Raw genomic sequence first — 26,862 nt, forward strand, 5'->3', positions numbered from 1 at the left:
AATAAAGGACAATTTTGTGCCAAGGACTGTTTAGGGTCATGGCTTCCCAGAGAAATCTATTGCTCTGAAGAAGAACAACACTGAATGACACGTACTTCTATAGGTTTGGCTGCTTTGGAAGCAACTAAAGGTAACCAATTAAAGAACTCTGTACCAGTGAAAGGCAGTTACATCAGTAACAGAGAAATTATTTCACAATAAATAATTTTTTTTCTTTAGAGTTGGGGAAAATAGCTTTCAAAACTTAAATGAACTGGAAATATGAACTTTAAGCAATGTTAATCAGACCCACAACCTCAGTGGCTCCACAACAACTGTACTGGAGTTTGAACAAATAGCCAAAACATATGGTAAGTTTCTGCTATCTTTATGCTTCTATGCCAGTTACATCTGACAGCAAAAGGAGAAAAACACAGAGCCAAGCTAAGGCAAGTCAGCACATCCAACTGTTAAGACCAAAGCTGAACTGTGAGAGTAACTGTAGGGATTTACTACTTCATACCATATCCCTGTAGGGGATTTTTAAGCTACACTTAATGCATTAAAACCAGGCCTACCATCAATGTAGTTAGACTTCAAGCTCAGCAGTTGTACCTCCTTCCACTCCTGAATAGTCACTCACAAGAAAAGCCAGCACCAACTGCCTTGTAGAATCTGAACAGTACTGTGGTACAAATGGTGCCTGCACTCCTCAAAGGAGTACTGCCAAAAACAAGCTCCAGGGCTGTTGTACCATTATTGTCTGGGGGGATGTTAGCAACTTTTTAGATTATATTTTCACTATTTGGCTAAAATTTTCCAGATGCAGCTCCCCCTTACACTGCCTTAAAACATTTTAGACTTGATACAAGTTGAAGTTGCTATGTTTTTACATTAGCATGATAGCTGAAGAATCTCTCTAAAGTATGCTGTGCAACTCATTCCCTATCTGAAAAGGAAGCAAATCTTTAAAGGTAGAAGAAAGACTATTTTCCAAGCCATCTAAAAGCTTTTCAATGTGAAAAAAATACTATCTATTCTTTAAATTAGCATTATCAAGTTTGAAGAGGCATTAATTTTCCTTTAAGCATTTCCAAAACACCTGTCATGTCATGCCCATGGACCAGGTAAAATTTGGGGTAAAATAGGCTGAAAAATAGATAGAAACATCTAATTTGTTCTATTCAACTTAAAAGTGAGTGATAGTAGTCAATCCACATTGATACATTACTTTTTTTCTGTGTACATGTGTGGTATTAATGGAGGAAGATGTTTCTACCCACTCTCCAGACTCCTTGCCAAACAAACTGAACAGGTTAAGTATCTATGTACACTTTCAGATATAAATTATAATGAACTTCAGATGACTGCCACTGCACAGAGCTACTGGCACAACAAGGTAAATTAAATGTCCCAACCTAAGTTTCACTCTCATCTTAATTATTTTGCTACACCACACCAATTCTCCAGTGAGAAGCATCAGACTGCTTGTTGGTGGGTCCTTGATCTGTCTCGAAATTATCTTCCACAAAAAGTAACCCTCACTGCCTTCATCTAGCTGATACTGAGACTATGGCAAGGCAAATAGGAACAAAAGCCGCCAGAACAGCCCCATACTGGAGCACACACTAGTACTGGAAATGCCCTTCTGAACAGCAATTTACAACTCTTTCCAGAACACAAATGAGAGTAGGCGCAAACATCAACAATCCTGCTTCAGATCCATGACTGATGGGAAAAATTAAAACAGCCAGATTTAAAATCTTATCTCTGGTAGTGCAAGGCAGTTCTCAAAAGCATAGGATATTTAGATCTAAACATTAAACCCTTCCCATAAAACAGAAGCAGCGCACGTTCCCAGCAAGCAGCGTGTAAACACAAGATTTAACCTGCTTGTTTAAAGACTGTAAGAGCACAGTCTTGAACTAAATCGAACTTCCCCAGCTGTCCCACACTTGGAACATTTTGGAAGTCGACTTTACAAATAAATAAATAAAACTATGCGCTTTTCAAACTCTGCAGTACCACAGATGCGAGTTTGGGGGGGGGGGGGGGTTTTGCGTTTAAATCATCGCAAGTGGCAGTCACGGTAACAGATTAGCTACCAATTTCCCGGCTGGATTTCTTCCGGAGCCCTACAGCTAAAGGATTGGGAGAGGGCGGTTATCCCGGGAGACAGAGCTGCCGTGCCCGCCCGGTGCGCCCCGCCAGGGCCGCAGGTGCGGCAGGTGTCGCGGCAGGACACTGGGATCACAGCAGGTAACCGGGATCGCGCTAACCGCCTCCCCCGCTGCCCGCGACAGGGAGGGGCGCTCCCGGCGGCGGGGACACACCTGTTACCCGAACGGGCCCCGGGGAGGCCCCGGCGGCACCGGGACCCGCGGGGCGCGGGCGGCGCCCTCAGCCTGCCCGGCGCCCACGAGCGCCGCCCCGCGCGCCTCTCCCGCCCGAGCCGAATTTAAACTGCGTTACTGTCCCTCGCGCAAAGCACCAACGCCGCCGCTCTCGCGCGCCCCGCCCTTTTCCCGCCCGCCAGCCAATAGCGGGGCCGCTTCGTTGCCCTCCCCGCCAATCAGGGCGCGGTTTATTGCCGGCTGGGAAGAGGCGCTTGGTGCGCGCGCCCGCCCGCTGTGGAGCTGGTCCCTGGCGCGGAGCAGGCGAGTCCTCCTCCTCCCGCTCCCCCGCCCCTTCTCCCCGCGCTTTGTTGGTGCCTCTCCCGGGAGAGCGGCGGCGGCTGCGGCCGGCGGCGATGCCCGAGTTCCTGGCGGATCCGTCGGTGCTGACCAAGGAGAAGCTGAAGAGTGAGCTGATCGCTAACAATGTGAGCCTCCCGGGCGGCGAGCAGCGCAAGGACGTGTACGTGCAGCTCTACCTGCAGCACCTCACCGCCCGCAACCCGCCCGCCCTCGCGCAGCCCGACTTTTCCAGCGACGAGGAGCGGGAGCCCACACCTCTCGGTGCCCGGAGCCGCGGCGCCGCCGCCGCCGGGCGGGTGAGTACCGCTGCCTCCCGCTCGCGCCGCCTCGGCTTCCCGGCAGCCTCGGGCCCGCTTTCCCGCCCGAACGGGGCCGGCCGCCTCCGCCCGCCGCCCGCGGCTCGGGGAGCGCCGCGGCGACGGGAGAGTCCGGCTCGGCTGAGGCGGGCTCGTGCCCGGCCGGGACGGTCCCGTCCCCTGGGGGAGAGGGGCAGCGGCGCTCTCGCGTCGGGGACGGGCTGGGACGGCGGGTCGGTGCCGGGGAGCGCCGGCCGCTGCTCGAGGACGCGGCTTTCGGAGCGGCTGGCTCGGGGGCAGCGACCGCGCGTGGAGGGTGCGACTGTGAACTGGGAAACCTTCACTGTAGCTTGGCGAGCGGTCCTCTCAGTAGACTGTTTGGGTGTTGGAGGAACGAAGCAAGAGAAATGCACGAGGTTGTAACTTGCTCGGGAAAGGACTCCCGTCCGCTGCTGTACGGCAGCAACGCTGCTTGGTGTAAATGCCTGTAAATGAAAGGATGAAGCTGTGAGGGAACAGCTGGTTTGTTTCGCTTAATGAAGTGGACTGCTTAGTGTAAAGAGGGTCTGCATAATGTAGATGTCTTGCTCGTACCTCTAAGATGTGTTTATAGGAAAGCGCCTCTGGTGCCTGTTCAGTTCTTCTGCTGTGCTTTTTTCTTCCTAGACTTTACACATGTAAGGAAAGAGGGGAAGCTGATGCCATTTGGAATTTTTATCTTTGGAAAAATGTGATTTCCTTCTTAGTTTTTCGTAAGTGGACTATGAATTTGCATATATTGAGAAAGCACTCTTGTAATTGATAATTGTAAGATATCTGCTCTCGAGAAAAGACTTGCATAATGATTATCAGCTTCCGGAATCTTATTGTGTGGGATAGTACAACTATTTAATTGTATCTTAGATACTGTGTTTCAAAGGTCATTAGTTAAGCGAGTGCTGAGCACCGGAGTCCTTTGAAGGGCTTTCATGCTTTAACCTTCAAACGCCCAAGAGAGCAACTCTTGAATTAAAAAATTGAGAACTGCAACTTCAAGAGGAAGAGTTCTCTAAAACCAGGTTATTTACCTTAAAATATGTTTTAGACACTTAACTGGCATTCACTGAATGCAATCACAGTGAAACACATTTCTCTGACTTAGAGTGGTCTTCTGATAGCATTCCTAAAGTGCTTTTGAGTAAAACAGGATGAGCTTGAATCTGACTTGTTTCATGCTTGTCAGAGGAGGAACATATCAGAACTGTTAGTTCCTATTCTAGCTCTGAGTTTTCCTTTCCTTTCCAGTGCTTAAGTTTAAACAATTACGGGTGACTTTTGTGATGTTTACAGAACGGGTGGTACTCCTACGCTTTTGTTAACAATATCTGGAAGGCTCTGTGTTATTTATCCTTATCTTGTGTGTTAGTATCGGAGCACTGTATCATCAGAAGTTCCAGAACTTCAGCAAATACTCTAGTAAGAGTTGCTCTCATTTGGGTCTGCTGTGCCCTGTGTTATGTTGCCCTCCCCTCGTCCCCCGCCCCCCAAACAACCTCAAACCAAAACACTCAGAAAAATCCCAAACAATAACTGCCAAGCAAAACAAACTTGGTTCATGTGTGCTTGTAGCCTCCTTTGTGCTTCTTGAGTAGTTCTGAAACTGCTTGTAGCCTGAGTAACTGTTGTCCCTGTTAGCGTCTCTTGGCATAAGGGTGCTTCTCTGATCACCTCTCCTTCAAGAAGATCAGCACCCACGCCTCCAGAGCGATCTGCCCCCAAAACGGTTGGAAAGAAGAGAAAGAGTGAGGGAAGTCTGGCGTCCCAGGGGACTGCGATTCTGGTGAAAAACCAAAGCAAAATACCTTGATAAGAGAGAGCAGGAGGGAAAGCACTCAGACGTCTGAACGAAGTTAGAAATAAGGCGCGAGGGAGGAAGCCGGAACTGCGAGGATTTATGGAAAGGAGGAATAAAATAAAGGATCGGGCCTTCCCCCACGCCGCTCTGTGCCAGTTCGCCGTTCCCTCTATTACGAGCGAATAGTTAAAAAGTCTCGGAGGCTGCGGCCGGTCGGGCCGAGTCCCCGTGCGGAGCGGCCGGAGGGCGGGGCCGCGCGGCGGTGCTGCCGGCGGCGGGCGCCAGGGGGCGCTCCTCCGAGCGGCTCCGCCCCGACACCCGCGGGACTGCGCGCCTGCCTCGGGCTGCTGAAGGGCGCCGGCATCGCTTTTCTTGGGATGGGAATGAGCCACGAGCAAAGGAATAGGCTGAATATCCGTGCTGCAGGCACCGACAGCTGCACCACGTCTCTCTATATTGGCATTACACTTTTGACATGGCTGTAGTCATTAGCAGTTTTGAACTGTCTACGCTGTCATTTTAGTAGAGGTTTATTTTTCCTAAATTCTGAGCATTTGATAATGCATTTAGGTGTTTATTTTTTGTTGATAAAAGCTGTGCGGAGACAAAATCCCATAGTTTGAATTCTGTTGCAAGTTAGGTGTTTTGAATTCATCGTTCTTCTGGCTTATCTTTATCCAGCCCAAGAATACATAGCTCGCTTTGGCTATATATTCGTACTAGAAGTGGAAAAACTTTTAAAATAATGCCTGTTTTTGCCTCAGTCTGATAATATTGTCTGGATGAGCCAGCTTCTCCAGCTCTACTAATGTTTTGAGCAACTTTTTTTCCCCTAAGCCTGTTTAGCATAGTGGTGTGTGAGGACAGTGACTAGATATGCAAGACACTGTTTTGCTGCAGGGTGAACCTTCTGCATCTGAATGCCCCCTGTCCTGGTTAGTTTTGGGCTGAATATTAGCACAGATAGCTCACAGGTAAAGTAACTAAGAAATTACATTTTTGCCTCTCTGGGACCATAATTTCAAAGCATGTACAAAAAATCTTGTCTAGAAGCTGTTGTCAAACAGGAACTGTTCAGAGCTTAGAATATCTAGATTATTATGACTGAGCTTATTCTGTATTTCATGTGCTGGAAGAATCACTTCTAAAACATATTGATTAATATTTTTGACCTTTAAAGTGATGATATGAAAAAGATCAGTCAAATATCTCCAGTTAATAAAGATATGATGAGAACTTGTGGACATGAAGGGTCTGTTTGAAAGGTCATACTAAAGACCTACCAGGTAAAAATGTTTGGGGGTGGAGAGGAGCGTTTGTTTGGGTTGTTGGGTTTTTTGTTTAAATCAAGTAGCCAAGTAAATAGAGAGCCAGCTTCAGCTCTTCATTGTCAAAATGCTGTGGTTGTGATATCTGTAGCTGAGGTAACAGCAGCTTTAACCCTTCCCTATTGGAAAAGAGAAGGTAATAGTAAAGCTGGTAGTTTGTGAGGATTAGGCGTGTGGAAAGTGTACTGTATGGGTGAGACAGTGTGAAGCATCCATGTGTGCCCAGTGAAGGTAGAGAATCTATTGTGTATTCTCTTTGTGGCTGTATGTCTTAATGATGAGGTGCTACACAAATGTCACCCAGAATACAGTTTAAATCCCTTGTGGCCTTTTAAAAGGTGCACATCTGCTGACTGAGAGAAAGCTGTGGGCAGCAGAGGTGAGATGACCAAAGTAATTCTCATTACAGTGAGAAGTCCTGCCATGCTATTCTGCACCTTCAGATTTTGAGTGGGTACATTTCCTTCACCAGATAACATGGAAATTAGTGTCTGGGAAGAGAAGGGGGTGGAAGGGTTGAATAGTACATAATCTTATAATTTATGACTGTTACTGTACATAGGCTTGGAAATTCTAACACTGGCACTTATTAATTATGGTTAAAAGGTAGTGAATTCTTTAAGTTGTGTGCATCAGTATCTTTGAAGTGCTACTGCATAATTTCCTTTCCATTCTTTATTTTGTCTGTCCTGTAGCTTTTGGTAAATAATGTCTCCAGGCCTTTAAGGCTAAAAAGTTCAGTGGGGCTTGATTTTTAAAAAAGAAAATTCTACTGCAGGTAATTATTGTGTATAGTAGAATAAAAAGTGTAAGGGGAATAAAGACCTATCTATTTCACAGTATAAATCTATTATTAACACTTAGCATATCCAGTTCTTTATCTTCACCTCTCCTAAGAGAAACAGTTATTTGTTACCAGAGGGAACTCTGCTAACTGGAGAATTAAACAGCATTCCATTGGTGTGATTTAGGCTTTCTTTAACCTATCTTAACTTCATTCAGAGAAAATAAGCTCTGACCCTTTTTGCATCTAGTGATGAAGCTGCACTTGTTTGGGATTAAAATCATTGTGTATCCTGATGTAGATGCTATTTAACCTGGGATTTGAAAGTAGTTTTCTGGTGATGTCCCATAGTTGTTGGTTTTATTATTGAACAGCTTCTTCAACTTGTTTCTGATGCTTGTCTTTGGGACAGGGCTAAGACTAATACAGGTACTTAGGAAGTTGCCTGATTAAGCTGGTCTCTGGCTGGTTGTTTCTATTCAGCAGGAATGCCAAAGGTAGGACAAGGGGTAGGTAGCTTCCAAGTCTCAATTCTGGTTGCTTGCATCTTCTGCTCTTGCTAGCAAAAGTCTGTGTAGGCTTTATGCTTTCAAGAGATGATACTTGGAGAAGATATAACTTTTCTTATGCTGTTGTTTTTGTGGTCCTAGTACTGAGAATGCTGTGTGGCATAATTCACTTCAGTACTTGTTTGAAGAGTTAGTTCCTAGGCAATCAGAAACTGAGCCTGACAGATACTACTACCAGACTGCTGTCTCTGATGTGAACAAATCTCTCTCAAGTGAAGTCTTCCATCTTCTGTTTTCTAGAAAGTAGCAATGACTAGAAATATTTTTTAATGCTGTGAGCTCTGGTTGGGATTAGAAGATCTTCAGGTAAGGGTTTATTGATTTGGGTATATTGTTGCAAAAATGTTTACATAGATTTGGGTGTATTATTACAAAAATATTTATGTTATGGGCAAAGTGGTCAGCTGTACTTTGGTAAATCCTGGATATTGCCACAATTTTATTCTAAGCACTTCATCTTTGCACTATTGTAAAAAAAAATTACTAGTGGTCATTGAACAGGTAAATGTGGGTGTGGGTTTTTTGGGTTTGTTTGTTTGCAATTTGCAGTGTTAAACTTCTAAGTTAGCTCTTTTGATCTGTCTCATGGTGTAGTCTAGCAGATAGGTTAGATTGGTTAGATAGGTTACAATGCACAGGAAATGTAGTAGTGCATTATACTATAACAGTAGTGGTAATTAAAGCTAGTGTTGTTGCTGAAGTTAATGCTGTCACACCACAGCAGAGGCATGAGAAATTCTTCTATCCTGCTTTATGCTTCTAAGGACTCATCTTGTGGTTCAGTGAATAGTTAAATGGCAGTTTTCTACTTGTACCAGGGAAGTCATTTGCTCCTGCTTTGAGAATAGGTGTTCAAAAGTAAAAGCTGTGATCTTGCAAAGCACAAAATGAATGCATCTGGCCCAGTTATTGAAGAGCACAGATTGCTTTCAACCTTCTTCATCCCCTCCCTACTCTTTTTCTTTGCTGAAATTGGCTACTTTGATGGTCTGTTTGTGACAGTAGTGCAGGAAAAAGTGAAATGGTATTTTGAAGGAGAAAGAGCTGCAAAGAAACTGTGAAATATGTGAGTTTACTTGTGTTAGAGTACCCTGGTACTTATTAGTTAGATTTCTGATGGCTAAGGTTTCTGTAAAGCATCCAGAATGCTGGTTTATAATATCATAATGTCTTCTGGGTCTCTAAGTGAACAAAGGTAGAGATGATACATTAGGTTTCCAGTTTCTCTGAAGTGTCATTGGAATGCCAATTTCCTGCACCATGGTAGTTTTCTTCTGAAATATGGCATCTTGGTTAATCTGCTTGGTGATGTGGGCAAACATCAGAGCTGTCATTAGTCTAAACAGATCTCAACAAGAAAACCCAGCATTTTTTTTTCCAAACCTTTTTCTGTTAGGATAGTTCATAGTCCAGAAAAACACACTGAATATGAAATTGAACTTAATGCAATATTTAATGTGGCATAATGTTATGGCCAGCATGTTCAAAAGTGAGTTACAGTCTCGTGTAGCTGCAGTTTGATTGCTTCTTGTGTACTATGTACACGAGCAGCTCAATTGCTTCAGAAACTAATTAGGAGTGGAATGATTGATAAAAGTGAGTTGTAAATCTGTCTTTAGTCAAATCTGCCACTTCAAAGACCCTATACTTTCTACAGGCTGTTTGGAGTCTATTTCTTAGAATAAGGATATACCATGATCTCTTAGAGATTCTGTTGCTTTTCAGCAGCTGATTTTAAGTTTGTCATGCTGGAATATCCCTGAGTCAGGGGAAAATTTGCAGTCACATATATTTGGGAATCCCTCATACAGTCCCTGCTTAGCTTTAAAATACCAAGATAATTTGAGGCAAGATCAAGCTTGCATGCAAACAAGTATTGAACTGGCATTAATAGCTAGGTAGATACTGTTGGCTCATGTAAATAATCTTAAATTGTTTTATTGCTATCTTATAAAATGCAGCAAGAAAAAGACCTGTTAATTGCTACTGAGTGTTTATAGCATATTTGTATCTTGAATTTTAGTCTTTTGTTAGTAGCAAAAAAAACCAGATAGGCCCTCTGGACAACTAAATTGAGAAAAATGCTAAGTGCAGAAATTTCCTGTTTATATAATGCAACTCTGAGATACACATATGACTTATGTCAAACCAGTATCAAGGTCTTTCTTAGTGAAGAGCATACAAATCTTAACCATGCTTTTTTCTGTCTTACCTTGACACTTTCACAATGCCTATTGTAGTAATAGAAGCTTCCCAAGTTGAAGAAATGTTATGATCACAATGTTTGGATTGAGTGGAAACTGCTAATTTAGGAGTAGCATCTCAGCAGACTATTTTGATAGATATCTGTAAGTGGTGATGGTGCATTGCCAAGTGTTCAAGTAGTGTTGGTAGAATTTGGTTTGGAATTTGTTAGAGCTACAAGTAGCAGGGGCCTAAGCAGACCAGAAGGATTTTGAAAATTTGAGCCTGTTTCTGATTTTTGTTTTTCCTACACTCACCTTGTAACATGATGTAATTCCATAGAGAATGTCAGGACAAGTAGGAATAGGGGTTTTGGAAGCTTGGTTGAAAGTATATAGATACTAAACAACTTGTTCCATACCATTAGAGGAACCAATGTTGACCTACCAGGTAGAAAAATTATGCAAAGAAATGCCAGTGTAACGTAAATATTTGTAGTTTTGTGTAGTGATGGTGAAATTGCTAGAAACTTACTTCTCCAGTCACAGGAAGGCAATCCCCTCCCACTGTATACTTGAACTTCAAATTAAAACACAAGATCAGAATAATGTGTGATTTCTTTTTTTTTCTCAGCTCTAGAGGAGACTTGTAATGGGTATTTCCTTCCTAAGTAGAAAACTTGTGCATGTTTTTTTAGTAGGTGTAAATGTTTGTTATGTTTCACATAAGCTTTAGCAGTGATCATGGGGGAGAATAGAATTAATTTCTTCTGGGTTTATGTGTTTAGTACTCTTATGTCTTCCTGTTCCCTTAGAAGAAAAATACGTGTTCAGTAGTAACTGGAAACACCCTATCTCTCATTTCTCCCTCCTGCTCTCAGAAAGCTACGAAGAAAACTGACAAACCCAGACCAGAGGAGAAGGATGATCTAGATATAACAGAGATAAGTAATGAAGACCTTCAAGAGAAACTTATGAAGTATGGAGTAAATCCTGGCCCGATTGTAGGTAGGTCGATTAAACTAGTAGATACTAACCTTTTATTATTTCTCACTAAACCTCACTTGTGAAGTTTCTCTGATACAGTTACTTTTTAGTACCAGTACTGTTGCAATCCTACTTCCTACCTAGGATATTTTCATTGAACTGTTTACATTGAGAGATGTTGAAGCATTGCAGGTGGGCAAGTGCTTCTGGTGTTTTAGGCCACCTGGAGATGTTCCAACTTCTGTTCTGAAGCTAGGTAACTATTTCTTCAGTGCTGGTGTAGTTAGGTCTTCTAATACAAAGGTTTAAATCTGGGCCCATTTAAATAGCAAATACATCTTACATAATAACCTAATAGTATTGAGAGCAGAATGAGAACAGGGAACTTCCTTTTCCCTAGAGCATTTCCTACTCACTGCATTGTGCAGTAATGTTTTCCTTTACTAATGTTTTTTTTTTCTAGCCTAGTATTCTGTCCTGTGTGCTGGCCTATGTCAGGAGTAGTCCTGACCCCAGCCTAATCTCCTGCCTTGGGCACTCATCTGTGATGTGGGATCAAAGTGCTGCCTTTCACATTGTGCACTAGGCTAATGGCAAGGGAATTTGATTTTGCAACTCTTCAGAAAATGGTTGTTGTCTGTAGTATGCAGAGCCTTCTGTGGAATGTTCTTGAAATTCTAGGTGGATGGAAGTGTCCGTGACTGAGCCTGCAGTCCTGTGTGTATTCAAAGTCTTATCTGTAATATTTTCAGCTAGCTGATTCTGCATGCCTTGCCATTCATCTTGTGCTTCTTGGACAGTACTCAAGAACCTATGTAGTCCACTAGAAAGGCATTTACATTTGGTCTAATTTATTGCCTTTAATTATTAGAGTGTATGGACTCTTTCTTGAGAGGCTGCCATCTCCTTTAAATGGTGGTTTCCACTTATCAGAAAATTTTAAAAGAATTTTTTTTCCTGCAGCTAACAGCTCAGGCACCAGTCAACTCTACAAATTTTTGCCAGTGAAGTCTAGATGTAGAAGTATGTGCTAGACTTAAAATGCTTTAAACAGTTGTCCTCTTAGATCAGGCAAGCCAAGCTGATGGCTAGATGGCAGAAAGCAGAACATTCTGTTGTTGCCACTTGCTTGCACCACCTCTGATGCTTATTGGACTGAATTTGCCAACAAGGCAAAGGCAGGGGCATTAATTTCAGGGTAAGGGAATTAGGAGAGTAATAGTGCCATCTGCATGGAAATTGTTACCCTTGCAATAACTCAGTAATTTTTTTTTTTTTTTTTCTGAGGGAATAACAATTTGTATATAGCAGCATATGAAGCAAAACACCTAAGAAGCAGGTGAATTCCCTTTCCATAGATTTCCTTTCTATAACTTTCAGTGTACAAAGAGGTCTAAGTTTATCTGCGAATTTTCTTAAACTGAAAAGTTAGAAGCCTTAGAGCCAGAGTTGTCTACCTTAGAAGTGTGTGTATATATATATGTATGTATATATATATATATATATATATAGACACTCTGGCCATACAAACTGATTAAAAATCAACAAAACATTATGTTCAGAAGTTCCCAAAGAATATGTAACAGCCAAGTTCTATCAATCAAGTCAGGAAATATTAAAACTGTTTCTTTAGAATGTATCTTTCCATGTTATAGCTACTACTAGGAAACTTTATGAGAAAAAGCTTTTGAAACTGATGGAACAAGGTCCTGACCTGAAGGCACCTGTGCCTCTGCCAGCAATTTCAACTACTGAGAACACCAAACAGAATGGAAACAATGATTCTGACCAGTACAGTGACAATGAAGAAGGTAAGAATTGTGTGGGAATGATTCAAATTATACATGGATAATACTTGCAGTAGAAATTACCTAGAGAGAGTATGATCTTGCTGTTGAATGAGGCTGTTAGATACTGCTAAGGGCCATGTCACTCAGGTACTTGATTATGCAGTACCAGCACTGTGATCCAGGTGCCTGTTGTGGGAAAGGAAACTTTTGCTACTGAACCTTATATCATTTTCCCTCAACTGAAGCCTATAAATCCAATAGGCAGAACTGTGTATTGGATGTTTCAAAGTTCTTTGTACTTCATACTTGAGTGCCAGTCTGATTTTGTCTTATGGTACTCACAATAGTTATTTACTATGGGATAGTGAATGAATATTTGTTTATTAAACTTTTGGGTCTTTTTGTTTAATGTCTAACATGATTCAACCCCTTTTATGCTCTGTTCTTTATGGACTTCATTGGGGATGGTTTGGTTGGTGCTGGGTGTGTTTTTTGTGGTTTTAATGTCAAGTTTGTATGAAGAAAGTGTAGTGGTGGGGGAAGTGGAACTGAAACACACCATTCTGCAATTTACAAAAAGTAAAAGCAGCACAGGTTTTAAAAAAAATTTCTTTAATGGAATGTTAGCATATTCTTATTTAGTGTGTTTGACTTTGGGAGCAGGGTTTTGGGGAGGTTTTTTTGTTTGTTTTTACAGGCATTTCTATAGACATAGGATAGACAGGGTTGAAGTACAGCTAGTAATTGGATTGATCTCCCCTGCATATTTGGACTCACTTTTCAACTTTTATCTCTGGCACTTTTAAAGGGGAAAGGATGTTAGAGATTGGGCTCTTGGTTGTCCCAAACATTAATAAATCAATCACAACTGGCAGCTAACTTCTTATACTTACATGTGCTTCATATAATTACTGAACTGTTCACACACTGGGGAAAAAACTCAAACTCAACTATTCCTCTTCTCCCCTATCAAAAAAAGTTTTTTATAAAAAAATCTTAAATATGTTGGTGTAATGCTTTTAGAATTTTAGAAAAGCAGTCAAAACAATGCATCCACTTATTGGTGAAGTTACTGCTAACCACTTTCCTTTCTACTGCATAAAAAAAATAGGGCTTTATATAAAAGGACGGACAGTAGAGAAATCTAAGCTAATAACTTCAAACAAAATCCACAAACTTCAATACCTTTACTGCAATCAATAGAATACTGATACTTAGGTTGAAGGAGTTGCAATTTGATACCAGTTTCTAGATGGAACTGCTGAATTGATCAAGGCTAATTTGAAATCTAGGATTTTGAGCACAAAGTATAAATATGTGGGTCAGTGTTTTAAAATAACTTTAAGGTTATTCTTCAAAAGTCTTTGTTCTAATACATTTAATAGAGAAATACACCCATTTCACAGCTTTTTAAGGTAATGGTAACTCATAAGAGTTATGTCCCCTCTTAAAATGAATTTTTATTAAAATCCATTTGGTTTTAACCAGCAGTATTATAGAAACTAGTTATATTAAAACTGGTTGCAGATCCGAAGACTGAGCTGAGGCTTGAGAAGAGAGAACCTCTAAAAGCCAGGACGAAGACGCCAGTACCACTCAAACAAAAGAGAGTTGTTGAACACAACCAGGTATGTTTATCACAGCAGCATGTGGAGCAGCTACTAACTGCAGGTGATGTGCTCACTACACACTTTACTACTTTTAACATCACATTTGACTAAGTAAGCTATGCTGTTTTTTAAAAGTTCTTTTAGAAAGCCTTTTCTAATATAGCATGAAAATCTTGTGAATTAACTCTAGCGGCTGTTTTTAGCATGTCTGATAATTTTCAAAGGTATAGTCTGCTAAAAGCTGTTTGTCTGACTTGCCAGCTGCTGTAGCACCTCCTAGAGAAGAATAGTAGGCAGCTTTAATGTGCTTAGTTTTGGAAACCTTACAGATTAAGTCACATGGGCAGATGGCTTTCTGTTGGATGCTTGTAATCAACAAACACAATGGTTTCTCAAAAAACAATTAGAAAAAGGGATGTGTGGGGGTTTTTGGGTTTAAGAACTGTTTTTAAATACATATGTGGTTAGATAGCTATAGATATAGGTATGCATTTTAAATACATCTGCATATTTACTCATTTAAATGTAATATGTGAAGTAATGTATTTGGGTATATGCCAGTATGTATAATTGTGTGTATGTGTGTACACGCATACACTAGCTAGCTATATTTTTTCTTCTACTATGTTTGTAGCAGCAGTACTAGAGTAGACCTGAATTTGTTGAAAACCTTCTCCTGTGAAGAAAACAATAAATAACAAGCCTAGATCTCCCTGTATGTACCACCGGTCCTTTACTTACAAACATTAGTTCTGCTGTTGTGATGCAAGAGGGATTTTACAGAAACACCACTTTTCAAACGACTGAATGCAGCATTTGATAGTTCATGGCTGATCTGTCCTGATGTGAAAATGTCGCTAAATACCCTGTTCCCCAGTTTAGGATACTTAAGAGTCTTTACAGTGTTGTTCATCTGACTAGTAAATAGTGGAGTTATGCTATAGTAAAGGACTTGTAAAGAAACATGCAGTGACTCAGGATTTGACTTGTTAATTGCTTGGTGTTTTTTAGCAGATTGCAGTGACTTTTCTCAATACTTTGTTAAATGCCAGATGCTTGATATTTTGTGTGTTTGTATAAGTGTGCTTTAGCTATGGATGTCTTTTAAAGCAGGTAAAATGCTGCTATATGACCTTGAGTAATACAACACAGTTATGGAGATTCATAACTAGTCTGCTTATTTTAAGTTGGAGTTTTAGGGTACAAGCTGAACAGATTTTGCTTCAAAAAAATGAAACACGTAATTTAATACACGAAATATTCTTTAATTTGTTCAGGTAACTTCTGCTTGTAATCATCTTTATAATGAGCATCTTAATCTTTAGGTTCTTGCATTTTAAGAATTACTTTTTTCAAAATGGCTATTCTGCCAGAAATTCCTGACAGCTTCAGTGTGATAAAGATATTTAATTCTGCTCTCAATAAACAAAACTTACAGTCTTCAGGAACTTGCTTATAGAATATAAGAGATTTAGTGAGGCATTTCTGTGGCATTTTAAGTGACAATTTGTTTACTCAATTTTTTGTCAGCCAGTTTCACTATATTAGTATCAGGACATCACTATTTTGTCTTACATGTGCATTACAGGTGCAATAGTTTGCAATTTGACTATTTTAATTACTGAATATTAATCAAAAGAATACTCAAAAAATTACCTAATTCCAAAATATCCAAATTCTTCAGAAACTCTTTAGTTTGTTAAATGTTTTACCTTTGAACTTACGATTGTTTCTTGTTTGTTTATTTTTTAATACAGCAAACTGACAAAACCATCTAAAAAACCCAAAACAAACAGCCCCACCCACCCCCCAGTAAAATTTTGCAGCTGCTTGAAGCCAAGAACAACTTAATGCTTTTGGCTAGCCAAATGTGTGTAGTCATATATTTTACTGAGAACAAAGCCAGAATGTGAAGTGGTTGTTTTTTTTTTTTGTTTTTTTTTCTTTCGTCCCTGTTCTTCCTGTGGAATTGCGTTGTACGTTTTCAGCTAATGTGTCAAGGGACTGTGCTCATTCTGCAGTACCATTTCAGCTGTTGTGCCCTGTGTGGCTTTGAGTGTCTGAAGCATGGTGAGGCTGAACTGGTGGGCACTGTGGTGTGAGCACACTTGCTAGTTACTTCTAGGTCCTGTGCAGCACTGGTTTTAGACCAGACATACCTAACTGACAAGATTTTGTCATTTGGCATGGCTGGATGTAGCTGTTCTCTTAAGAAGAGAGTGCAAATAGATGGTTATTAGACAATCTGCTGCAAAAGAAATTGGGTGAGGAGGTTGAGTGGGCATATGGGTCTTATCAGTCAGCTGTGGAGGGCTGGATGAACTTGAGGTCAGCTGTTTGTTTAATTACCTCCTCATAGTGAGAAGTTGATAGAAACCCTAATTTAAATATCCCATTCTAATCCTGTAGGTGAATCTAGAGCAGGAGTCCAAAACTGAGCCTGACACATCATAGTATATGGCACTGGACAGAGGGAGGCAAGCTAAACCATATAAATGTTAAGGTGCAGTGTAGAACTAGTCTCTCTCCTGAAATTTTGTACAGTGGCATTCTGCATGTACTGTCTTCCCCTATTCCTCCCTGTATATTTTTTTTGACTACCTGTACAGCAACTTGGTAAGTGATAGCTGGACTAAAGTCAATTTATAGCTCCACTGCTCGTGAGTTATTTGACAGTTAGAAGCATATGCTGAACATTTCTTGTGTACAACACTGTTGTAGTTTCTCTGATTATGTACAGGGTATTGGTGTATCTAACATGAGTATTACATTTTTATGGGGTTAGAGCCTTGCTCTATTGACAGCGGGGATAATTATAACTGTAGACAATAATTTTTATTTCTTCTTTTTTTGGTTGTTGACTGTGTTTTACTGAAGTCTGGATGGGTTTTATGCAGTATATTCTGTTTTTCCCTAGACTTTTCATGCCAGAAAAAAATTGAAACTTGGTACTTGAAATATAGGTTTGTACATCTGAAGAAGAGAGGCAGTTATTAGTGAAGTGTTTCTAACTTTTCATTAGGAGATAAGTAATTTAAAGTCTAATAGTCTGGGATGGGGAGCTCTTTGCTAGAAGTATGAGTGAAATTTGCCTTCCTGCTTTCCTGAGTGCATTATGTTGGAGTAGAAACACTCTGAAGTTAATATCTTTTTTTTCTCTAAACTTCTAAAGAACACCTCTCAAATAGAAAGTGTATATGGTTGAGGTAGGTTGCAGGAAGGAAGAGAATGCAGTATCTGGTAAATATTTAAGAAGGGGTTAGAAGATGTTTCATCAAAAATCTGTTAAAATTGTAAAGACTTTTTGATAATTAGGCTGAAATCTACAATTTAAAAAAAAATCAGAATCTGTTTGGACCCGAGGTCTATTCTTTTTTTTTTTAATAAAGTACTTTGGTGACTTTGGAATGAAGTGAAACACTGTGCACAGAGTGCTCCCTCTGCTGGGTATGTGGCAGCTGCTATACAGAAATTATTATAGAACCATAAAGCTGCTCAGCTTCTAGTTTCATTGTCCCCACTCAAATAATAAATTCTTTTCAGCCTGTTCCCTTGACACATTGTTTTGGGGCTAATACTGTTCTAGTGAAGTCATTTTTACTCTTGAACCTGTAACTGACAGTTGCAGTGTATAACTAACTCTATTTAGCAGTGAGTGTAACTCCCAAAAGCTTGGTAATACATCATTATATATTAACATGCAAAGATAGAAGTATTAAAAAGGTAATAATTTTTTTTAAACTTATCCAAGTAAAAAAGAAGATCTTGTATGTAATCTAGAAGAAGCAGATCCACATCTCCCTTTCCATCTTGGAATTAGTTTTGAAGGGAATATTTGCTTTATGCATGAAACTTGCAGTAAAGCATAGGGAATGATCTGTTTGACAGTGGCTACAAAAGTTTGGTGCTTCATGCTGTTCCTTTGATTTGTGAGAGATCTGTGTCAGGGTAGATTCTTTAAACCTGCTTTTATGTGAAAATTGTTAGTTTCATCCCTATATGTGGAAACTTTTAAGGTCGTTGCTTCTCCCTGACCGCTGTGGCTGAAGATTAGTTCCTGTTGAAATGTAGGTGGCTGTGCATAAACTGTGCCCAACTTTGCTTGAAAGAATAGAGCCCTGTCTGTGTAGAAATCAAGGTGATACTTTCTGCTTATGCTCATAGATTCATTTGTGTGTGTGTAGGCAGGAAATGTAATGGGCCTGAAATCTTCATGTCTCCTATCCATGACTTGATGTTATTCCTCATACAGTTGGCTCATTCTAAGGCAGTGAGCAAATTAGCAGTTTTTACTGTTGGGCATTAGCTATTCAGTTCTGTATTTGAACAAAAATGTGCTCAAATGTAAGTATTATGGTCAACACTACTAATCTAGCCAGCTATTCATTATTGAATATATTAGGATCCACAGTTTCTTGATTGTAGAAATGTTGCTTTTGGAGTGTGCATGCTATTTTGGCTTTTGGTTCTGAGTATCCAATGTTTGGATCTGGTTTTCATGTATATGATCATGTGTTTGATGCTTGAATAGACCTTTTCTCAAGATGGCGTTACTGAGACTGTCTGGACAAGTGGATCTTCAAAAAGTGGACCTCTGCAGGCATTTTCTAGGGAGTCTACAAGAGGGTCAAGAAGAACACCAAGAAAAAGGGTGATGAGAGGCTTTTATAATAGACAAGCTTTTTTTTTTTTTCTATCACTCTTAGGGTCCCACTGGCTCTTTTATTCAATTGTTGTCTTTTGTTTGTTTTAAACAAACAGGTGGAAGCTACAGCACAGTTGCCTATAGATGATGCTGTAATATCAGAGAGTACTACCATAAATGAAACTATATTGGCTGCAAGCAACGAGACCCTAGTAAATATGCTTAGTAAATATGTTTAATCAATTGTGGTATTCTTCTGTAACATGTCTTCACTGACAGACTCATTCTGTTTTGGACTAATAGACTACTGTTTTAAGGAAAGTAAGACTATTCAGTAGTCTTGGAAAACACATACTCAGTGTCTGTTTTAGTACCTAATACTGTTCACTTTGAGATGGGGCTAGGTCAACACCTAGGTCCCATCTAATGTCTTTTGGGGGGAGGGCTGAAAAGAACCACTTTAAAAGCTTAGATACTTTCTTATTTGTTTAAGTACATGCAGAATATTTGCTTCTAAGTTTGGCTTTTCTTGTGAACTAAATAGCTTTTATTTTTCTAAATGGCTTAAAAGAAACTACTTGGAATAATAAGCAGTGTGTTTCCTTTGCTGGTCTTGGAGTCTATTACATAACCTTCTTGAGTTAACTCCTAACATGCATATATTCAATGCACATAAAGGTTTTATTGTTTGGTTCTGCCACCTTGCCCCTTTTCACTTTGTATTTTGGCTGTTTCTGAGTTTGAACAATTTTGAATCTCGGCAGGTTGGCAATAGGGTGCCTGGAAATTTCAAGCATGCAGCTCCTACACTGTCAGTCAGTGAACTCTCAGAAATGCCCAGAAGAACACCAAAGAAACCACTGGTGACAGCTGAAGTAAATAAATTAAAACTTAGATTGCTCTTGCTAACTCTCTGTGAACAAAATTCTTGTGTGTATGTGCTTACTTATTAGTACAGAGGGGGTAGAGGATATCACTGCCCAGGTGACACCAATCTAAATAAATTGGTGTTGTCACATGACATAAAAGAGAATATAAACTAATTTGGGGAGGGGTGTGTGTGTGAAAATCTGATTTTTTTCTTTTTTCCTAAGACATACTTTTTGATGTGTTATTTCTCCTTATGCTGCTGGTTTCTTTATGAAATGTAGATTTTTTGTTTCTTTTAAATTCTTTGAATAGCTCAAAGTAGAGCAGACTTAGGTTATCTCCCTTTGAGTTTGTAAATCAGCCTATCCTGGAAAAATGCAATGTACTTTAATGTAGGGAATCAAGTAGTAGAATTATTTTAGACCAAATACCTGAATTAAAAAATCATCTATAGATTCCTGTCAGTTATCAAGAAAGAAAAGAGTTTTTACTGTTAACCTATTCAAGCTGTCAAAAGTTATATCTCTTGGAGAACTGTCTAAAGCACCTGCAAGTATATGTAATTGTATTAATGTAATACTGTAATGTTGTGGAATTTTACATTGCAAGATGCTGTTTGTCTGTTTATGTAGCTGTAGATAAAGCTGCTATTAACACTTCATTTACAATATGACTGCAATGTATACTTGGTTGGCAAATAGAAGGGTAAACCTGATACTCTATTCCAAATTGCTGATGGGGTTTTTCGATCAGTATTTTACTGTAATGTAGTATCGTTTATTACAGCAAGAAGAGACAGATTGCCCACATCTGTGCTTTTTAAATCATGTTAGTCACAACCAGTCCTGGGATCTGCTCAACACAGCCATGATAGAGGTGATGGTTAAGTTTTTTTGATCATCTACAACATTGGCTGGCAGGTGTTATAGGATTTATACAACTTACTCTTTATCTTAAAGGAAACTGAGAAGATCACTGAATGCTTTAAGGCACCAAAAGTGACCAGATGGCTGCCAACAATTAATGTTAAACAAACTTCTAAAACCCAAGAAGTAAACTTCTTGAGTGCCACTGGGTGACTCATTCATTCTTACAAATTGCACATGGTTGTGGTTACTGAGATAGCTATGCAGAAGCTTTTTGTTTTGCTGTCTGTTCAGCCTCTTAACTCTTTTTGGTTTCCTAGGTGCTGGAGCGAACTACAGAAGAAAGAAGAGTAGAAAGGGATATTCTTAAAGAATTGTTCCCTTATGAAGTGTCAACACCTACAGGAATTAGGTACTTCTAAGGGTTATGGGGTCTTTTTTCTTCAGTTCTGGTAAACCTATTTAAGCTGAGAAATATCTTTTGATTATATTGCTAGATTTCTGAGGAACAGTTTTCACACTCTGGCTCAATGACTTTTATGACAGCCACCTGTTCTTCCATTCTATATACATAGATTTGTTACCAAAAAAGCCCCCTCTTTATTTAGAATGGAGGAGGGAGAATAGGGTGATTCTATAGTAGGAACTATCACTGGGATTTCTGGATGGTGGAAGTTAAATGGAAAGGGCTTTTCTGTAGTAGTAACTTGCAGTATTTAAGTTTTTGCTATATGCAGCTGCTTAGCCATGCTGTTAAATTAAGGAAAGACTTCACAACCTATATTTGAGTTTTCTTTTGCAAAGCCAGAAAAGCTTTCAGATACCCTATTTTTTTGCTTTAAGTGGCAGTCACGTTACTGTTGGTATGAATGAGCATGGCATCAAGGAAAGGCTATTACTTATGCGTTCTGGGGGTTTTTTTTGTTTGGGTTTTCTTTTTGCATCTTTAAATAAAAATTGAAGCAACACTGGTTAATTAGGTAATTTTTAAAAAGTGCTGTGTTTAGAGGATATGAGAAAGTTTTCTGATGTTAAGATGTGAAATCATCTCCTCTATTTCCAGCATGTTAATTATAGCTTCAATTTAAACTGCCATTGCATAAAGTCTTAACCATAAGGAGAATATGTAGTACCAGTTGCTACTACCATAGTGCATCTACTGACCACTCAAGTTTGCTCTCCTGTTTTGAGGTCTAGTTAAATACATACCACTTTTTTTTTTTTTTTTTTTTTTTTTAAATCACATATAGTTAGACCCTGTATATAAGAACTTGGCAGTGTACATGGGGGTTTTAATCCTTACCACTTTGTCTTCTGACTCTATGTATTGGCTTAGCCATCAGTAGAAATTTTATTTGCCAGAGGTAATCTTATGTTTAGAAATCCCAGTAGGACTGCATAAGTAATCATTAAAAAGCAAATAGAGGGAGACACTTTCTACAGTTTTATTGCCAGTTATGATGCTTTTTATGTGGATAGAGTGATGTAGCATTTGAAAATTTTTTTAAGAGTGCTTGCTTGAACACTGAATTATTAATTTTAACATGTCAGTCAAGCTTCAAAAATAGTATTACAGGTACTGTATTCACCAGAAATAATTGAGTTCTTTAATTATGCTTAAACTTCCCTATGTACTTTAGATTGCTCTTTGAAATATGCAGCATTTCAACTCTCTTTATTTTTTTTTTCTAATTAACAGTGCTAGCTGCCGTAGACCAATCAAAGGAGCTGCAAGCCGGCCTCTAGAGCACAGTGACTTCATACTGGAGGAAAGTTACTCTAAGTATGCCCAAAAATATGGTACCTCGACTGACATCAAGTCGGAGAAACCACCAGTGAAAAAAGAACGCCCTGTTCCCCTGTGGATAAAAGTTCTTCTCTTTGTTGTTGTTTCAGTCTTCATGTTTTTGGTTTATCAGTCAATGGAAACTAATCAAGGAAATCCTTTTGCTAAATACATGCAAATGGTCACTCCGGGCAGTGCCGAATGAATATCTTTCTGAAAGGCACACCCAATTTGATCTCCCGTTTTTTAATTGTAGAGAACTCTTCTGCCCTCTCATCGGCTCAAGGACTTCTTATAAATAATGTGATTGGAACCTGATAAATTGGATAACTGAAGAAAGATTAATATTAAATGGACATCGGTAACTTTCTGGACTTTGGACAAGTAGGAGATCACTGCCATAGGAGTAACATTTTTTAAAATCTTTGAACTTTTTGTAGGCTTTATTTTTTTAATGTGGACATCCTTTAAATTCACTTTTGAGAAAAATGTATATTTGTTTTTGCAAAAACTTGGAAGCTGAGAAGGGCAAAAATGTAGTAAAATGTGAAGCTGTGTTTTTAAAGCTTTTCCTTTGTACAGAAAAGAAGTTGTACTTCTGTCTCTAGATTATAGTGGAGAAGGATTTTAACATGGGATAAAGGGAAATGCATTTCTTTATGCATTTATTTTCAGTAACAACAACTGATTTTGATCTCTTAGGATGTAGAGAGAGTACAACAGCAACCTTTTCTGTAGATTACTGTAACTTTTTAGTAAATGTAACTGTAAACCTGTTTGCATTTCTGTAAAAGTCTTGGTATCATATTAGTAACTCCGTTTAAGTGTAACTTCATTTAAATGTGTCCCTTCATTTTAGTGCTTACAGTGTTATAGGAGCTGAATACAAACCTAATTGGCAAGAGATGTCTTAGAGGAACTTATTTATTAGTAATATGTGTGGGAAATAAAAACTACATCATAATAATTTGCTACTAAAATTCGGTTTTGGGTCAAGATTTTTATCTGAAGCAGTCTAAATTCCAACATTAGCAGTGATCTTTTTTCTTTTTTAAAGAAGCGAGGTCTTTCCAACACAGCTTTATGTGATTATCTTTAAATATTCATGTAGAAAAGTATTCTCAAAGTGTGAAAATTCCATATGAAGTTTTATTCTTGTATGAAGAGGGCATTGCTGCATTTTCTGCTACAGTTTCATCTTTTTAGGTGAGATTTACTACTTTCATGCCATTGACTATTTTTCTCAGTGGAAGCATGCTGAAACACTCTCTATTGTGTAACTTGGTTGAGCAGGCAGCTGACTTCACTACTACCAATGAAGAGTGATAAGCAAAAATTTTTTTAAAGTGAATGTATACATTTTTGGTGTGCTTAAATCTGCAGCATACAGATGTTCAGTCTTATTGCTTGGTACAAAATTGCAATAAATCATACTACTTATTCTTAAAGTGCTACTTATAAAAAGCTGAGAATATTAGTTAATAGTCAATATCTTTTTACTCTAGGTACAATTATTGTGTAGACTATAGCTATGGGGAAGCTTTACTTTCTGTGAACTTTGGGACAAACATGGTAATTTGTAGCAAAGCAATAGTTTTGGGGTTTTTTTCCTGTTTAATGTTTTTTTTTCCTTCTGAACTGCTTTTTTGAGTAATCCAAATAGTTAAACCTGTGTCCATCCTATAGGGAATTGTAACATAAGACATTCACTTTTGGTGTCAAATATGGAGAAAAATAAAATGATTTTAATGTGTGTGGATTTTCCTTATCAAAATAAATGCACTGCTGAAAGGCAGCAAAAGCAAGACAAGTGATGTATCAGTGGTGTCATTTTGTGCTGCTAGTCTTCCATATTGAAAAAGAAAATTGAAAATCTGATCATAAACTCAGGTCAGTTCATGTCACTTGGTGGGAGGGAATATTCATCATATTTGCAATATCCAGAGTTTTGCACCAAAATCCTTTAGCCTGTCAGGCCTTTAATTTGGGAGGGGGGAGGTGATAGCTTTAATTTGTTTTTCAATGCTAATGGAACTTTCTTTTCACTTTAAATTATTTCTCATACCACTTTACTGCATTGGAATGTAAAATACATCTTATTTTCCTAGTTGCTTTAAATACTTTCACTTGACATCCTCCAAGGATATTATTAGCATCATCAAAGAAAGAAAAACAAGCCACAATCTAAACACACTACAAACTAAATTTTGTTGCAGTTAAATGCCATGATTCTTTTATTTTTGCACTGTTTTGGAGAATGCCCTCTACTTAAATGTTACCTCACAGCTGGTGAAGAGTTTTCTAGAAAAGTCCTCAAAGTAACCCACATCTAGTTGTAGTTGGAAGGCAATGCATCTTCAAGAAAGGAATGGCCTTTTTTATATTTCAGCCATTTCATGGTGTGAGGTAACCCTAAGACTAGGATCTTTCTCTTGGCCCCAAAGATGAATTTTTCATGGTATTCTAAGAGTAACATATATAGTAGTGCTATGAGCTGTATGTACTTCAAGCCTTCTGATTACTGCTCTATTAGTTAAGCTGAAGTATACATTGCACTGTAGTCTTAGTATCAAAGTGCTGAAGCAATAGGCACTAATGTTCCTTTTTTTCCTTCCTTTTAGACGTTCTCACTTTCATTCCATTATTTCATATATTTTAGACAGAGCCAGCTTGAACTTTCAGAACCAATGACAAAATAGAGCAATTTTGTGGATTAGTATCCAAAATCCAGCTGCAAAGATGAGTGAAGTTCTGATGCAGTAAGTATTGGTTAAGAAGTCCCTTTTAGGGCAAGGGTTACAATGAGCCTGGAAAAAGCCTGTGGAAGTTAATGGGCATGACAACATTATTTTAGGTTTGGTGGGTTTTGTTCTCATGATTGGTCCTACTGCTCAGAATGCTGTGCTGAAAACCTGCCAGTCTTGATTCCTGTCTGAATTGGAGCTAACATACAGCTTGTATTTTTCCCTTTAAATTCTGTGCTAATCTTTCAACATTCCTCCAGTCTCTGGAGCCTGGTATCAGGCTGTGGATCACTAGAGGATTTCACTTGCAGTGTTGAGATTAATCTTACAGCATCTGATCCATGGTGAGAAGTTCAGTTGTGTCTAAGACAATAAATTTTCAAGAAGGATTGTACATTAAAATTCTCTGTGTTTTAAGAACTTGATTTGTATTTGCATAAGAAACGGTGTGAAAGAACTTCAAGTTTACTTGCTAACAGCATGCTCAGCAGTGTCCTACAGAATTATTTCAGATCCCTTCTAGGCTTGGTCTGTTTTGTTTTGTTTCCTGTGGCATAACTTACAAAACTTTTCATGGTATTACATTTCCTGCTAATTACCTTCCCTGCTGGTTTCGTGGACAAAATATCTTTAAAAAATATGTTAACTAGTTTATGCAGACTCAAAGCAGAAAAGTTGAGTACCAAAAAAATGCTTTTAAGTAATACAGGTCCCAAAGAAGACTCAGCAGTAAAACGTACATAATTGCAAATGAAGCTGGTAAAATTGTGTGGCGTTATCTTGTGCATGATAGATTTGGCTTACTTTGATATGGCTTAAGTAACATATTTGGTGGAGTAGATACAGGGCTGTGTTGTGATGTATAATTTGATATTTTGTGTTTTCAAAGGTAGGTGTTTCAGCATACCCTTTGTTGTCTGTTAATATGGCTTTTATTGTGTCATTGGCAAGTGTACCTATCTGTCTAAAACTATCCTTTGACTAGCTTTTCTTTTTCCTGAGGGAATTTACCAGGCTGCTTTGCAACAGCAAGTTACTCCAGTGGATATGTATATGCATATTTCAGTCAGCACAGGGTCTCCAAGCTAACTGAACTTGTAAAGCATTCCTATGGTGACATAGATACCTGTAAGTACTGTGTATGTGCTGATATATAAGAACAAAATCCCACAAGCTTTTTGTTCCACCTCACCTTGAAGTTCTTCTTTGGCGTTGGTAGTCTGTGGTTAAAACCTAGTAAATGCATTATCTTATTTATTTGTTCTATAGGGAAAAAAAAAAAAGTGATGTTTAATAGACATAAACCATGCAATGTATGAGGAGAATTTTAAAAAAATTAAAGAAATATTATTAGACAAGGGGTATCCATGGCAGCAGTTGATAAGAATAGTGGTTCTACTGCTTTCTGTGTTGAGAATTTGTGACTGCAGTTCAACATTGGAAGCTTTGGATGTGAAGGAGATACTGTGAATTAAGGTTTCCCTTGGGCTGTAAAACTTGACTCTAGAACCATGGTCTAGTAGTTCTTGTGCTGAAACAAGGAAAGTGTATATAAAATACAAGTTTACAACCCCAGTACATGCTGCTCTGCTAACCTGGTTATCAAAGGTACGGATGGCTGTTTCAGTATCTCATGTATTTTTGAAAACAAAATCACCTGGCAAACAAGATCATAAGAGCTTCGATTTTGCTTGCAGTCTTCACCAAAATGTTAGAACTGTGAAAAGTTACTGTAAGACAAGAACTAGCCTGCATTTTCTTGATTGTACGCAGTTTCAGGTGAAATTGGGGTGGGAAATGGAGAGGGTATGTGATGGATGTTACAACAGAATGATAGAGAAATTAGCACTCTGGAGTTGCAAACTTAAATTTTCCTAACCTTGTAAAACTTGAAG

At 39.0% G+C, this 26,862-nt stretch overlaps 1 protein-coding gene across 4 annotated transcripts; it reads left to right on the forward strand.

The window, feature by feature from the left end:
- Nucleotides 1-2,552: 2,552 nt before the first annotated feature.
- Nucleotides 2,553-24,033, forward strand: TMPO (thymopoietin). Of its 4 annotated transcripts, XM_079303638.1 has the most exons (9): nucleotides 2,553-2,971; nucleotides 10,551-10,677; nucleotides 12,312-12,467; nucleotides 13,974-14,074; nucleotides 18,588-18,707; nucleotides 18,818-18,913; nucleotides 19,466-19,576; nucleotides 20,758-20,849; nucleotides 22,137-24,033. In XM_079303638.1, the coding sequence occupies exons 1-9, from the start codon at nucleotides 2,729-2,731 to the stop codon at nucleotides 22,426-22,428; spliced, it is 1,338 nt and encodes a 445-aa protein (XP_079159764.1). In that variant the 5' UTR covers nucleotides 2,553-2,728; the 3' UTR covers nucleotides 22,429-24,033. The 4 variants fall into 4 exon arrangements, with proteins under 4 accessions (XP_079159764.1, XP_079159765.1, XP_079159766.1 ...); XM_079303639.1 differs by lacking the exon at nucleotides 18,588-18,707; XM_079303640.1 differs by lacking the exons at nucleotides 18,588-18,707; nucleotides 18,818-18,913.
- The last annotated feature ends 2,829 nt before the right edge of the window (nucleotides 24,034-26,862 follow it).

Source organism: Erithacus rubecula (assembly GCF_903797595.1).
Source record: "Erithacus rubecula genome assembly, chromosome: 4".
NCBI lineage: Eukaryota > Metazoa > Chordata > Aves > Passeriformes > Muscicapidae > Erithacus > Erithacus rubecula.

What these genes read in the sequence shown, in the direction of transcription:
- TMPO (XM_079303638.1), top strand. Translation starts at nt 2,729, where the DNA reads ATGCCCGAGTTCCTGGCGGATCCGTCGGTGCTGACCAAGGAGAAGCTG. An exon ending in GCGCCGCCGCCGCCGGGCGG is followed by an intron (nt 2,972 to 10,550) that starts GTGAGTACCGCT and finishes TCCTGCTCTCAG; the next exon opens with AAAGCTACGAAGAAAACTGA. An exon ending in TCAACACCTACAGGAATTAG is followed by an intron (nt 20,850 to 22,136) that starts GTACTTCTAAGG and finishes TCTAATTAACAG; the next exon opens with TGCTAGCTGCCGTAGACCAA.